Below are 16,413 nucleotides of genomic sequence, written 5' to 3' on the forward strand. Positions count from 1 at the left end.
ACTGCAACAGTCGTATTTGCACGTGAACTTGGGATCAGAATTTCATAATCATCAAGGAGTCGGTTCAAATGGACTTCTGTTCCTGCCAAGGCCTTGCATGTCATCGCGGGCCGCCTTCATGAAGTAGTCACCGTGTGTTCTTCGGGGTTTCTTTTTGTGTGTCGCTAGGTGAATACTCCACGGAGGAGGCGCAGGACCCTTTCCTGGTCAGCATCCACATCATCGCGGACCCAGGGGAATCCCGCCCCCTGCAGGAGGCCATCGACAAGGTCTTGGCATGGATCCACCCGGACCTCCCGCTGTTCAGGGTCTCGGAAAGGCGGGCGTGCCGCCGGCGGAGGAGGGCCCCCAAGGCGGCACAGCCGGCGCTGGCGGTGGTGCTCTTCCTGCAGGAGGAATACGGCGAGGAGCCGATCCTGCAGCTGCACCGCACGCTGCAGCGGCCGCCCTGGCGCCACCACCACACGGAGCGCGTGCCCAGCAGGTTCCTGCCCTACCTGCCCTGCAGCCAGGACTTCTTCACGCTGGCCCCGGGGACGCCGCTCTGGGCCATCCGGCCGGTGCACTACGGCAGGGAGATCGTGCGCTTCACCATCTACTGTCGCCACGACAACTACGCTGACATCCTCAAGTTCTACGAGCTGATCCTCAGGCGGAGCCCCAGCCAGAAGAAAGCGGACTTCTGCATCTTCCCCATTTTCTCCAATCTGGACGTGGACATCCAGTTCTCCCTCAAGAGACTGCCCTGTGACCAGACCCCGGTCCCCACCGACTCCTCCGTGCTGGAGTTTCGGGTCAGGGACATCGGCGAGCTGGTGCCGCTCTTGCCCAACCCTTGCAGCCCCATCAGTGAGGGGCGCTGGCAGACGGAGGACCATGACGGCAACAAGATCCTTCTGCAGGTACCTGGGGAATGTCCGTCTGTCTGTCTGTGTCTGTCTCCCTTTGATGATAACAGAGAAACAAGTGAAATGACTTTTCCTGAAGCCCTAGCCTGTTACAAAACAAGGAGTTAAGAAAAAGGAGGGATCAGTGACCCTCTTTCTGGCTTAAAGACGAAGTCAAGGTGTCCATACTGTAATTAAATGATTTTCACTTTACTGCCAAGGTCATGTGCCCCAGGCCAACAATAGCTGATCCTCTGGTGTCACCTACCTGTGACAAGCATCCATCTGCTAAATACTTGTGGTTCCAGGGGATCTTGAATGAGCTGATATCCCAGGCAATTTGCTATTAAAGATTGTTTTGTCTTCTCCCTCACAAGTAGGAGGTTTTTACCAATGAATTCTTCATTTCCACAAAGGAACTTCAGGAAAAGCCATCCGTGACAACTGTAAAATAGGTTGACATTCAATAGAGAAGATATGTTTTCTTCTTTGCTCTGGTGCCTTCCCTGCTTTCTACCCTTCACCCTTCTGCTACTCGGCATTACGTTGTTAAAATTCAGTGATTACTGGGAAATGACTTCTAAGAGTTTTAAGGAGTACTACGATGTCTTTGGGGCTTCTGTTTTCATTACGCATGGGAAGAGGGGAGTAAGTACATAGAAGGAAATGGATGCAGTAGGCTCTTCTGTTGCTTCTGTGGTTAATATCTTGGTTCAATTACTGGACCTCTTCCTCCTCCCATCCTTCCAGCAATTATCCCAACTCTTTAGAAGTCATTAAGTTACACTCTGAATTCAAAATTGAGCATATAGATTTAAGAATGTCCTATATATGCCCTAACTGATACATGCTTTCAAGACCCATGCTTTCTAGGGGAATGGATTCCCCTAGGAATTCTAGGGTCTAGAATGCTTTCTAGAATTACTAACAACAGGTAAATCAGTTGCAGGCATATACAATTTTGTCTTTCTGAAATGCCTCTGCCTTTGGCATCTCGGTTTTCACAAATGGCTACCTGAGAGGAGAAAGCTGATAGCAAGTTAGGCGACGTTGTCTTGAAAGGTGCTGGCTGATTGTATTTACTTGAATCACAGGTAAAGTTGCATAGTTTCTGTTGGTTTTAGCATTAAACATCAGAAGTATAATCCACATATTGCAAAATGAAGTGAGAATTTGGCACATGTCAGATACCTGGTTCAAACTATAGCTAGGCCACATTGCTCAAGTCAAAAAAGTCACCTTGAAATATTTACGATTTAAAAGAAATAGGTAATTTTCAGATTTCTCTTTGAATTATGCAAATAAGATATAACATTGCTTTATTAGTCACTGAACTGAACGCTATTTGTTTTTATTTTGTATTGGAGGCTAGTTGATTTACAATGTTGTGTTCATTTCAGGTATACATTAAAGTGTTTCAGGTATACATATATCTATTCTTTTTCACGTTCTTTTTTCATAAGGTTATTATGGAGTATTAAGTGGAGTTCCTTGTGCTATACAACAGGTCCTTGTTGATTGTCTATGTTATATGTAGTTTATATATATGTTAATCCCAACCTTCTAGTTTATCCTCTGCCCTCCACCCCCCACTTTGATAACCATGTTTATTTTTGAAGTCTGTACATCTGCTTCTGTTTTGTAAATAAGTTTATTTCTATAATTTTTTAGATTCCACATAGAAGTGATATTGTATTTGTCTTTGTCTGACTTACTTCACTTAGTATGTCCATACTTAGGTCCGTCCATGTTGCTGCAAGTGGCATTGTTTTAATCTTTTTTATGGATGAGTGATATTCCATTATATATATGTGCCATATCTTCTTTATCCATTTATTTGTCAGTGGACACTTAGGTTGCTTCCATGTCTTGGCTATTGTAAGTAGTGCTGCAATGAACCCTGGGGTATATGTATTCTTTTTGAATTATGATTTTCTCCAGATATATGCTTACGAATGGGATTGCTGGATCACATGGTATTTCTGTTTGTTTTTTAAGGAACCTCAATGCAGTTCTCCATAGTGGTTGTACCAATTTACATACCTACCAAGAGTGTAGAAGAGTTCCTTTTTCTCCACACCCTCTCCAGCATTTATTGTTTGTAGATTTTTTGATGCTGGCCATTATGACCAGTATGAAGTGATACTTCATTGTAGTTTTGATTTGCATTTCTCTAATAATTAGTGATGCTGAACATCTTTTCATGGGTTTTTGTTGTTGGTTGTCTTTTTTTCTTTTTTTTTGGCTATCTCTATGTTGTCTTTGGAGAAATGTCTATTTAGATCTTGTGCCTGTTTTTTGATTGGGTTGTTTGTGTTTTTGATATTGAACTACATGACCTGTTTGTATATTTTAAAGGTTAATCTTTTGTTGGTTGCACCACTTGCAAATAGTTTCTCCCATTCTTTGGGTTGTCTTTTTGTTTTGTTTATGGTTTCCTTTGCTGTGCAAAAGCGTTTAAGTTTAATTAGGTCCCATTTGTTTACTTTTGTTTTTATATATTTTCATTTCTGTAGACTATGGATAGAAGAAGATCTTGCTGTGATTTATGTCAAAGGATATTCTGCCTATGTTTTTCTCTAAAGGTTTTGTAGAATCTGGTCTTACATTTAGGTCTTTAATCCATTTTGAGACTTTTTTTGTGTATGGTGCTAGTGTTCTAATTTTATTCTTTTACATGTGGCTGTCTGTTCTCCCAGCACCACTTATTGAAGACTGCCTTTTCTCCATTGTACGTTCTTGACTTCTTTGCCACGGATTAATTGACCAAAGGTGCAGGGATTTAATTCCAGGCTTTTTATTCTGTTCTATTGATCTGTAAGTCTGTCTTGCACTGTACCATACTGTCTGTAGCTTGGTAGTATAGTCTGAAGTCAAGGAGCCTGATTCTTCCAGCTCTGGTTTTCTTTCTCAAGATTGCTTTGGCTCCTCAGGGTCTTTTGTGTTTCCATGCAAATTTTAAGATTTTATTATTCTAGAGCTGTAAAAAACTGCCTTTGGTAATTTGATAGGGATTACGTTGAATCTGTAGACTACCTTGGGCAGTATAGTCATTTTGACAATATTGACTCTTCCAATGTAAGAACACAGTATAGCTTTCTGTCTGTCTGTGTCATCTTCCATTTCTTTCATCAGCATCTTATAGTTTCTGGAGTACAGGTCTTTTGCCTCTGTCGGTAGGTTTATTCCAGGGTGTTTTATTCTTTTTGATGCAGTGGTAAATCGGGATTGTTTCCTTAATTTCTCTTCCTGATCTTTTGTTGGTGGTGTATAGGAATGCAAGAGATTTCTGTGTATTAATTTTGTATCCTACAACTCTACCAGATTCATGTATGAACTCCAGTGGTTTTCTAATAGCATTTTTAGGATTTTCTGTGTGTACTATCATGTCATCTGCAAACAGTGACAGTTTTACTTCTTTTTTCCAATTTGGATTCCTTTTATTTCTTTTTCTTCTCTGACTGCCAAAACTACGTTAAAAAAAAGTGGTGAGAGTGGACATCTTTGTCTTGTTCCTGAACTTAGTGGAAATGCTTTCAGTTTTTCATGTTTGAGTGTGATGTTAGCTATGGGTTTGTCATATTTTGTCTTTATTATGTTGAGATAGTTTTCCTCTATGCCCACTTTCTGGAGAGATTTTAACATAAATGGGTGTTGAATTTTGTCAGGAGCTTTTTCTGCATCTGTTGAGATGATCATATGTTTTTATTCTTCAGTTTGTTAATGTGGTGTATCATACTGATTTGTGAATATTGAAAACTCCTTGCATCCCTGGGATAAATCCCAGTTTTTCATGGTGTGTTACCCTTTTAATATATTGTTGGATTCATTTTGCTAGTTATCTTATTGAGGATTTTTGTGTCCATGTTCATCAGTAATATTGGCCTATAATTTTCTTTTTTGTGGTATCTATGTTTGGTTTTGGTATCTGGGTGATGGTGGCCTCACAGAATAAGTTTGGGAGTGTTCCTTCCTCTGCAATTTTTCAGAATAGGATGGGTGTTAACTCTTCTCTAAATGTTTGATAGAATCTGCCTGTGAAGCCATCTGGTCCTGGACTTTTATTTGCTGGGAGTTTTTTCATCACAGTTTCAATTTCAGTACTTGTGGTTGATTTGTTCATATTTTTTATTTTTTCCTGTTCAGTTTCAGGAAATTTGCTAAGAATTTGTCCACTTACTCTAGGTTGTCCATTTTATTGGCATATAGTGGCTTATACTAGTCTTTTACGATCCTTTGTATTTCTGTATCAGTTTTATAATCTCTTGAAATGTGAGAAAAGTTTTCTTCTGTATTTGAAGACTGCCAATTCTTTATGCAAAACATAATGCATTTGCATAAGTAAAAATTAATGAAAGGACTTTGTTTATACTAAAAGTCCAAAATGAATGTGATTGTTTCTGAGGGAAGTTTTCTTTTTTGCGTTATTTAGAATACTTCCCCCTCCTCAATCCCTGTAATAATATAAATGAAAGAGTAAAGTAAGAAAGCTTGGCCTGAAACCCACTCGAAGGAACTATTGAAAGAATATTTCAAAGAAAAGTCACAGATTTAAATAGCTATGCAATCTGTATGGGTACAGGCTTTTGAATTTAGAGCATCCAAGTATGAAAAGATTTGTATCATGGGGGTTTCAGGAATTTGGGCTTTTGTCCAAAATGGCAATATGTCAAAGAGTTAAATTAATGTGGGAAGAAATGAATAATGGTCCCCTCTCACAGTTCTTGATTATGGCCGTTTGAATAGGTTACTGTTACTGCATCACTGGAGAAAGAAGCTCTCTGCTCTAGCTTGACACACCTGCCCACCTCTTTGTGAGTGTGTGTGTGTGTGGCTCCATTGTGTCCAACTCTTTGTGACTTCAGTGGACTATAGACCATCAGGCTCCTCTGTACATGGAATTCTCCAGACAAAAATAATGAAGTGGATTGCCGTTCCCTTCTCCAGGGGGTCTTCCCAACCCAGGGATCGAACCCAGGTCTCCCACATTGCAGGCAGATTCTTTACTGTCTGAGCCACCAGAGAAGTCGGTCCAACTCTTTAAGTTCCTTTTAAAAGTAAAAATTTATATGCTTCAGTCTTTAGCAAATTAAGATGTTTTGGTTGTGGGAGGAGGGACCCAGTGGAGAGAGCACCTTTTTTTTTTTCCCCCCACATTCTCCTTAGCAGTGTGTTTCCCAAGTTTCATTTTCAATACACATGCTTTTGTTCACTTGGGTGCAGTTATACATTGAAGACAATCTTGGTTGGGTAGTTTTTAGTTGCTTTCTTAAAATATAGGTTGCATGTCATTTCTTCATCCTGCCCCATTGACTTGAAAATCCATATTTCAGAGACCTCCTTCAGCGTTTAATTCCTCTGAAAGAGAAAAGCTGAGAGGTTTGTTTCTGGGAGCTACTCAACCTCTTTTAAGAATTTGGAATTATTTTTTGTAAAATTCACTCTTTTATTTTTTTAATAGTTCCTTTACACTGGTGCATTAGTTTCTGCTGAACAGCAAAGTGAATCAGTTATTCATATACATATGTCCACGTTGCTTTTGGATTTCCTTTTCATTTAGGTCACCACAGAGCATTGAGTGGGTTTCCCAGGTGGTGCTAGTGATAAAGAATGTGCCTGCCAATGCAGGAGACAAAAGAGACATGCGTTCAGCCCCTGGGTTGGGAAGATCCCGTGGAGGAGGGTATGGTAACCCACTCCAGCATTCTTGCCTGGAAAATCCCATGGACTGAGGAACCTGGTGGGCTACAGTCCATGGGGTTGCAAAGAGTCGGACATGACCAAAGCAACTTAGCATGCACGCAGAGCGTTGAGTTCCCTGTCCTATACAGTAGGCTCTCGTTAGTTATCTATTTTATATATAGTAGTGTATATATGTCAGTCCCAATCTCCCAATTCATTCCACCCCCTCCCTCACTCTGGTGACCTGTAAGTTTGTTTTCTGCATTTCTGACTCTGTTTCTGGTTTGCAGATAAGTTCACCTGTACCGTTTTTCTAGATTCCACATATAAGTATATTATATGATATTTGACCTTCTCTTTCTGCCTTCCCTCTGTATGACAATCTCTAGGTCCATCTAGGAAGTGAATCCCAGAAGATCTTGCTGCAATTCCTGTCAAAGAGTGTTCTGTCTCTGTTTTCCTCTAAGTTTTATATTTAGGTCTTACATTTAGGTCTTTAATCCATTTTGTGTTTATTTTTGTGTATAGTGTTAGGAAGTGTTCTAATTTCATTCCTTAACATGTAGCTGCCTAGTTTTCCCAGCATCACTTGTTGAAGAGCCTGTCTTTCCTGCATTGTATATTCTTGCCTTCTTTGTCACACATTAGGTGGCCATGGGTATGTGGGTTTATCTCTGGACTTTGCCCTGTTCCATTGATCTGTATTTCTGCTTTTGAGCCAGGACCAAACTGTCTTCATTACTGTAGCTTTGTAGTATAGTCTGAAGTCAGGGAGCCTGATTCCTCTAGCTATGTTCTTCTTTCTCAAGATTGCTTTGATTATTCGGAATCTTTTGTGTTTTTGTACAAATTGTGTGATTTTTTTGTTCTAATTCTGTGAAAAACACCACTGGTAATTTGATAGGGATTGCACTGAATCTGTAGATTGCTTTCAATATTATAGTCATTTTCACAATATTGATTCTTCTAATCCAAGGATATGGTATATCTTTGATTTCTTTCCATGATAGTTTTCTGACTTCAAGTCTTTTACCTCCTTCAGTCAGTTCAGTTCAGTTGCTCAGTCATGTCTTTTTGCTACCCCATGGACTGCAGCACGCCAGGCTTCCCTGTCCATCACCAACTCCCAGAGCTTGCTCAAACTCATGCCCATCAAGTCGGTGATGCCATTCAACCATCTCATCCTCTGCCATCCCTTTCTCCTCCTACCTTCAATCTTTCCCAGCATCAGGGTCTTTTCCAATGAGTCAGTTCTTCACATCAGGTGACCAAAGTATTGGGAGTTTCAGCTTCAGCACCAGTCCTTCCAATGACTATTCCAGTGAATATTCAGGACTGATTTCCTTTAGGATGGACTGGTTTGATCTCCTTGCAGTCCAAGGGACTCTCAAGAGTCTTCTCCAACAACACGGTTCAAAAGCATCAATTTTTTCCAATACCACAGTTCAAAAGCATCAATTTTCTCCAATACCACAGTTCAAAAGCATCGATTCCTCGGGGCTCAGCTTTCTTTATAGTCCAACTCTCACATCCGTACATGACTACTGGAAAAACCGTAGCTTTGACTAGATGGACCTTTGTTGGCAAAGTAATGTCTCTGCTTTTGAATATGCTGTCTAGGTTGGTCATAGCTTTTCTTCCAAGGAGCAAGCATCTTAATTTCATGCCTCCTTAGGTAGGTTTCTTCCTAGGTATTGTCATCTATTTTATGTGCTAGTAAATAGGATCGTTTCCTTAATATGTCTTTCTGATCTTTGGTTGTTCGTGTATAGAAATGCAAGACATTTCTATGTATTAATTTTGTATCCCACAACTTTACTAAACTCATTGATGAACCAATAATTTTCTGATGGCATCTTTAGGATTTTCTATTTATAGTATCATGTCATCTGCAAACAGTGACAGTTTTACTTATCCTTTTACAATTTGGATTCCTTTTGTTTCTTTTTCTTCTCTGAGAGCCATGACTAGGACTTCCAAAATGATATTGAATAAAAGTGGCAAGAGTGGACATCCTTGTCTTGTTCCTGATTTTATAGAAAATGCTTTCAGCTTTCACCATGGAGTATGATGTTAGCTGTAGATCTGATGTATATGACCTTTATTATGTTGAGGCAGGTTCCCTCTTATCCCACTTCTAGAGAGTTTTTATCATAAGTGGGTATTGAACTTTGTCATAAAGTTTTTTTTTCATTTATTGAGATGATCATATGGTTTTTGTTCTTCAGTTTGTTGATGTGGTGTATCACACTGGTTGATTTGAATATACTGAAGAGTCATTGAATATCTGGAATAAATCCCACTTGATCAGGGTGTACAATCCTTTTAATTTGTTGTTAGATTTGGTTTGCTAGTGTTTTGTTGAGGATTTTAGTGTCTGATTAGATGGAAAGAAAGCCTTCCACCTCCTGAAGCTCACCTCTCCTTTCTTGGCATTGCCTGATTTAGGGGGGAGAGGCAGAAAGATAGGTGGGTGGGGAGTTGCCAGCCTCTGAGGTTGCCGAAGATATCTCTCTATAAAATATATCTCAGAAATTTGCATTAATGTTTGATGATTGAAACTACAGCTTTCTGGAGCCAAGACCTGTGTTACACACACTAGAACTAATGTGGTACTTTGAACATAGGAGGTTCTCTTTATACATTTTCCTTACTTTTTCTTGAAGAATCATATAAATAATATATACAAGGAAAAGTACATATCATAAATACATGCTCGGTGAATTTTCACAAATTAAACCTTTGCCTGAGCAACACCCAGATGAAGAAACAATGCGTAGAAACAGAAGAGGACGCTTCTCTTTCCCCACTCTTGGGACTCCCTTCCCTTAAATGAACATATTAATTACTCCATATTACACGAAGGAGTGGGGGCATACGTGATCAAAAAGGGGGGAATATGGCCATGTTATCTGGGTTTTTTGTCTTTATAAGGAAATCCCATATTTTTTTTTAAAAGACTTAGGTCGATTGACAAAGATATAGGCCACATCAGAAGATTAATAAAAATAATTAAATAATAATAACTAAATACCAAAGAAACTTGAAATGGAGGAGAAATTTGGATAATGTTAGGAAAGTAAGGTAAACCATCTGTGAGACCCAAGATTCATGTCATTCCCTATTTGAGAACTCTGCCGTGGAATCTGTAGCCACTAGCCACACGTGGCCATTTAAATTTAACATTGAAGTTAATTAAAATAAAAAATTCAGTTCCGCAGTCTCACTCATTTCAAGTACTCAGTAGGCACATGTGGCTGGTGGTTACCATGTTCGGCCGCACACATACAGAACACTGCCATCATTGCAGACAGTTCTGTTGTACAGCATTCTTCCAGAAATAGGACCCCAATTTGATTTTGAGTTCCCCAGCAGCAAAACCAGAATGGAACATCATCAGCAATGCAATTTAGAGTCCACAAGGCAGAAATAGATTGCACTTCAGATTGCTGACTCTGAGCCCTGGGAGCAGCGCTGCCCGCACCTTCTCATGTCCAGCAAGGGGTCAGTAGCCTGCCTTCAATAGTGCATCTAGAACAACTGCACGGAGGCCTCCCAAGGCTTCCTTACATGGCATCTGCAGGGCGGGCATGACTGGGCAGGGTGCCCAGTCAATGTAGTGCAACAAAGACACCCCGCAGAGGGAGGCTGGGCAAAACCAGGTGGCCCCCACCTGCAGCTCCTGGGGACTTAACCCCAAAGGGAGGGATATACCTTCAGTCTTCCCAAAGTTGTTTCTCACAGCCAACTTTTTGGTAGATTATAAGTGACAGTGAATTTGGCTTGTTTATTCCCGGCCCAGTCCCTGGAGCACACCTGTTCCCATGTAGCTGGTAAAGGATGGAGTCGTTTATCCTGCAACTCAACCTGAGTTGGGTTGTGTGTTGACGTCTTCTTGAGATGCTCTGAGGAGCCTGCAAAGGACACAGTTGGGTTGTGTGTTGACGTCTTCTTGAGATGCTCTGAGGAGCCTGCAAAGGACACAGGCCTGAATAGTAGCCTACCACCTCCCTTAGAGGTCTACCATGGGAGTGCCATGGGCTGGTCCACACCTTAAGAAGCAATTTGGGGTCCATCCAGACACATAGAGACACAGTTGAGGACTCAAAGATCGGTTTCACCAAGAGAATGTGGCTGCAGTTTTAGGCTGGAAAATGTGGAAAGCAGGTCACTCCATCTCTTTGGAGAGGCAAGGGAACTTAACAATGGCATCTAAGCCTTTGGAGGACTTCTCCCATAGATGGTCACTGGCTGTTATTTGCATTCTCAGAAGGCAGAGGAGGGAACTGGCTTAAACGGAAGGTTTTGTGTGTGCTAAGTCACTTTTGTCATGTCTGACTCTGTGCGACCCTGTGGACTGTAGCCCACCAGGCTCCTCTGTCCACAGGATTCTCCAGGCAAGAATACTAGAGTGGGTTGCCATGCCCTCCTCCAGGGGATCTTCCCAACCCAGGGATTGAACCTGCATCTCTTATGTCTCCTGCATTGGCAGGCAGGTTCTTTACCACTGAGCCACCAAGATTTAAGTAACATTTGAGTGAGTGAGTGAAAGTCTCTCAGTCGTATCCCACTCTTCGCAAACCCATAGTAGCCTGCCAGGCTTCTCTGTCCATGGAATTCTCCAAGCAAGAATACTGTAGTGGGTTGCCATGCCTTCCTCCAGGGGATCTTCCCAACTCAGGGATCGAACCTAGGTCTCCTGCATTGCAGGTGGATTCTTTACCAGCTGAGCTACCGGGAAGTAACGTTTAAAAGGCAAGAAATCCTGACAAGAATCATTACCCTTTGAAAGAGCAGCCAGGTTCAGTCTTGGGGATTGTCTTCACTGGAGAGCTTTTAAGATTTCATCCATGCCAGTTCATTTATCTGTCATCTTCATACAGCGAGGAGACTGTCTAGACAGTCAGTCCCTAAATACTGGGGTCATCGCTGCCATGAGGACAGGGAAATGGGTGCTGATGAGGATGCAAATAAGAGACAAAGTGGCCTCCAGAGACTTTCTAAAACAATTTTATAATTGTAGTAAAATACACATAACAATACACACAACAGTGAAGTTGACTGTCTTAGTCATTTTTAAATGTACAGTCCAGTAGTGTTACTGCACCCACATTGTTGTACAGCCATCACCATGGCCCATCTCCAGAAGTCTTTTCATCCTGCAGAGCTGAAGCTCTGTCCTAGTTAAACAGTAACCCCGCATTCCCCACCTCCCTCTGGCTCCTGCCAACTACTGTTCTACTTCCTGTCTCTATGCGCTTGACTGCTCTAGGAATCTTATATAAGTGGGATCGTACTGTGTTTTATCTTTTTGTGACGGGCTTATTTCACTTCGCATAATGTCCTTGAGGTTCATCCAAACTGTAGCCTGTGTCAGATTCCCTTCCTTTTTAAATCTGAATACTATTCTGTCATGAACATGCCACATTTAGTTTATCCATTCATCCATTGATGGACACGTGAAATGCGTCCACCTTTGGACTATTGTGAATAATGCTGCTGTGAACGTGTGTGTGCAAATATCTCTTTGGGTCCCTGCTTTTACTTCTTTGGGGTTTATACCCAGATGTGTAATTGCTGAGTCACATGGTGAGTCTATGTTTAATTTTTAGAAAAAAGTAGCTTTCATACTGTTTTCTGTACTGGCTGTGCCATTTTACGTTTCCACCAGCAACACATGAGGGTGAGACTTGTTTTTTAAGAAAGTAGAGAGGGATTTCTCTGGCAGTCCAGTGGTTAAGACTTCGCCTTCCAATGCAAGGGGTGCGGGTTCAATCCCTGGTCAGGGAGCTAAAAGCCCACATGGCCTTGCAGCCCAAAAAGCAAAGCATAAAATGGAAGCAATATTGTAACAAATTCAATGAAGACTTTAAAAAATGGTCCACATTAAAAAAAAATCTTAAGAAAAAAAAAAAAGCAGAGAAAGACTTTGCTTTTTGTTTGTGGGGTACAGTGGTGTCCGTGTTAAGTCACTTCAGTCACGTCTGACTCTTTGCGACTCCATGAACTATAGCCCGTCAGGCTCCCCTGTCCATAGGATTCTCCAGGCAAGAATACTGGAGTGGGTTGCCATGCTCTCTTCTAGGGGATCTTCCCAACCCAGGTATCAAACCCACAGTTGCTTACGTCTCCTGCACTGGCAGGCAGGTTCTTCACCATTGGCACCACGTAGGAAGCCCAGAGTGGTGTCCAATACATTGTATTCTGCACTGTAGGGTAAAGAGGGTGGTTGTTGGAAAGAAGTGAGCAAACATTGAGGTAAGACAGTGGTGCTTCACCCAACACCCTCCAGATGTAGATTCTACAGTAGAAATTCTTACAGCGCCATCCTTGGATCCCAAGCACAACGTGTGTGTGTGTGTGTGTGTGTGTGTGTGTGTGTGTGTGTCTATGTGCATGATCATAAAAGATGCATCATATCATCTCTCTCAAAATGAAGACTCTCCAAAGCTTCCCATGGCCCTGATAGCCTTTCCAGATGTTCACTGAGGCCCTTTTGTGAGCTGCTCATCTCTCAGCCTTTATCTCTCACTTCTTACTTCCTCTCTGCCTTCCACATCAGCCTGCTTTCTCTTCCTCAGAGGCAACAAACTCTTTCCTGCCTCAGGACCTTTGCACCTACCGCCTGGGATGGTCTCCTCCAAGAACATCACACGGTGGGTTCCTTCTCATGATTCAGGTTTCAGAGAGTCTCACCCACACAGCCTCCTGACCAGTCACCTTACCTCTGCCCTTGCTTGCCCACTGGACAGTGAGCAGGTCCCTTTAGAGCATAAGCCAGATCAGGTGACTCGTGTGCTCGGAACCGCTGCCTGACCCCTCCCTCGTGGAGCCGGTTTCCTCCCAGTGGCCCTTCCTGCTCTGCCCTCCTCCCCTTACTGTGCCCCAGCCACCCTGATGTCACTCTTGACCCTTCGGAACACCCTGTGTCCGTTCTGTCCCTCTGCCTGGACCCCCGCTGCCCAGCTGGCCACGCGGCTGTTCCCTCTCCGCCCCCCCAATCAGGGTTCTGCTCCGTGTCCCCACCAGCGAGACCTTCCCTGGCCACGGTGTGAAGGGCATCCCTCTCTCCCTTTCTCACACACATGCCCCTGCCCTGCCAGCCTTTCCCCATAGCACCATCCCCTGTAACAGAGGTGCCGTGATCCAATAGAGGCTTGTCTGTCTCCCCCACCAGAACCTGGGCACCCGGAGGCAGGGACTTTCTCTGTTTTGCCCACTGCTGGCTCCCTAGTGCCTCTGACAGTGCCTGGCACATATCAGACACTCACTGTTGAATGAATGAACAAAGAAAAGGAGACAGAAGGGGAGAGAGGTGGGAACTTGGGGCTGTGCTGGGCAGGCCCCCTGGAGGCAGGCTGAGTGGGGAGAACCCTGGCTGGTGGTTAGAAACAGGGAGGGGAGTGACCAGAGGGGAGGCCGGGACAGGAGGCGCCCGCGGAGGAGCCCTGGGGCCATGGTGTCTGCTGGCTGATGGCGAGCGGGCCTCCAGCACTGAATGCAGGGTAGGGGGCAAAGGGCACGAGTGGATTCCCGCCCCCCCCCCCCCCGCCCCTCACATCTGGTGAGAACAGTGGCCATGCCAATAGAAGCCCCTCTTCCCTAGAGTCCCTCTGCTCCCAGGGGAGGTGGGAGAGTCAGGCGCGGGGCCAGACGACACACGCAACGACGTAACACTGTCCACCCTACAGACCGGTGCCTCTGCTTCCAGCTGCCAGAGATGGGCACAGACCGTCTCCAGTTGGTCAGCTTCTTGCCTGGGGAGGCACCTATTCAGGGAAGAGTTTCCCCAAGAGATACTGGGTTGGCCAAAAAGTTCACTCGAGCTTTTGTACATTTTTATGGAAAACCCCCATTTTTTTGGCCAACCCAATAATAATGGTGTGATGGTGAATATCAGTTGGTTGCTCAGGAGTTGCCACATGGCTTAGTGCACTCTAATACCTTCCTTACTGCACCCTCTCAGCGTGTCTACCAGCGGGGGGACCACTCACACCCCTGCAGACACACCCCAGACATTTAGGTCAATACCTGCCATGCCCAGACTCACCAACAGCAGAGGAGACTGGGCGTGCACGTGGGGACTCAGGAGCCCACACCGGCTGTCTTGCTCCCTGTTCTTTTCCAAGGAACCCAGCACTGCATCTGCCAGCACCCCTCCAGCTTCAGCAGCCCTGAAAATCACAGATTCCCTGGGTGCCCCCCTCCAGAAACTCGGATCCAGGAGGTGTCGGGAGAAGGGCCTGAGATCCTGCATTTCTAGCACACCTCCCGGGTGCTGAGGACCATAGCACCCTCTCTCCATGGTCACTCGCTCAGGATAGTCTCAGCAGGACTACCAGTTGTCACTGCATGTTTGATTAGCACTGCCTGGGACACATTCCCTCTAAAAAGGTTATTTTAACTGTGCTTAGTAGCAGGCTCATGACAGACCATTGAGAGTACAAGTCATAATATTGTGATGATCACTCGCAGTATAATTGCATGTATTGAATCGCTGTACATCTGAAAACCTAACACAGAGCTGTGTGTCAGTTATAAGACTGATCGTATCCTGTTCCTAGCCCCAAGCCTGAAGTGCAGTGCACAGAGACTACTCAGTACGTCTTAGCTTGTCCCTCTGCCCCCTTGGTCCCTGGGCAGGCCTGCAGTGGCCCAAGGAGCAGAGCAGCCTCACATGGAGCAGGGAGGGGTGTGGATGAATGGGAGGCCACTGAGCTCGGAACACTTGGTCAGGGTTTCTGGCTCCCAGTCCAGACTCTAAAGAAAATTGCTGTTTCCAGCCAACCACGTTGCCTGTACTGGGTTAGTTTATCACTGCACATTGCCCAGGGTGGCTGAAAGTCGCCCCCAGAATATCATTTCCTAGAGCATCTTCCGAGTTTGATATTCCTGCAGAATATGTAAGTGACATGGGAGCTCTTTCAGGCCTGGAAGGAAGAGTAATTTTCTATCAGGTTTAAAAAAAAAAAAAGTGAACTGGACTTACAGGCTTTTGCAGGACTTGGAATCAGATCTTTGAGGGAGAGGAAGGAAAATGAGGGATTCTAAGCAGTGTTTTCTGCTCTCAGTCCTTATAGCAGCTTTCCCCCATGGCCTGCCTGCCTCCCTTGGCTTATTTAGTTTGGTCTGTCCATGGCTCTGCTTCCAAAGGGGTTTGGTTTGGCGGTGGACCTGGAAGAAAGGGCCGCTGATTCTGCCCATGGCAGGTGGCTCCCGGTAGGTAGGGCCGATCCACTGAAGGCCACATCGTGCCTCTGAGTGACTAACTGCAGGGGAAGGGGACGGTCCAGCGCCAAGGCTGGGAGCTGTTCAGGTCGGCAGACACTGTGTCCCCATTCGGTCAGATGTGGGGCTGGAGATGGACCAAGATGAACAAGAGGGTCCCGTGCTCCAAGTTCACGGCTGGTCCAGACCATCCCATGGAGTGTGACGTGTGCGAGCTGTGGTATAGGAAAGTGGGGTGCAGTGGGTTTGCTCCAGGGGAGCATCTCCTTCCAGGGCAGGGAAAACAGGAAGACCATAGCAGAAGGCTTCTGGGAGCCAGCAGTTAGGAGTTGGGGGGTCTCGATCCCACCGATCCAGACTAGGTCCTGTTTGGCTGAACCTTCAAACACCGGGCTGAAAGACCTACTTTAATTTTCCTTCTGTGTTAATGTATTCTTTGTTAGCTCCCAATTAGGTATCCTTTTTATTGAAGTATAGTTGATAACACAATATTATATAAGTCACAGGTGTATGATATAGTGATTCACAGTTTTATACTCATTTATACTTATTATAAAATATTGTCTGTATTTCCCATGGTGTACAATATACCTTGTAGCCCATTTTATACTTAATA

The 16,413-nt window shown here is 44.1% G+C and overlaps 1 protein-coding gene across 1 annotated transcript in view; it reads left to right on the top strand.

Annotated features, from left to right (window-relative positions):
• FAM124A (family with sequence similarity 124 member A) overlaps positions 1-16,413 on the top strand; it is a 111,905-nt gene that overhangs the window by 39,090 nt on the left and 56,402 nt on the right. Inside the window, exon 3 of the mRNA XM_043892353.1 lies at positions 169-902. Within this exon, the coding sequence (XP_043748288.1) occupies positions 169-902 (734 nt within the window). The remainder of the gene's footprint in view (positions 1-168; positions 903-16,413) is intronic.

The sequence above is a fragment of the Cervus elaphus genome, chromosome 30 (assembly GCF_910594005.1).
Source record: "Cervus elaphus chromosome 30, mCerEla1.1, whole genome shotgun sequence".
In the NCBI taxonomy this organism is placed as follows: Eukaryota; Metazoa; Chordata; class Mammalia; order Artiodactyla; family Cervidae; genus Cervus; species Cervus elaphus.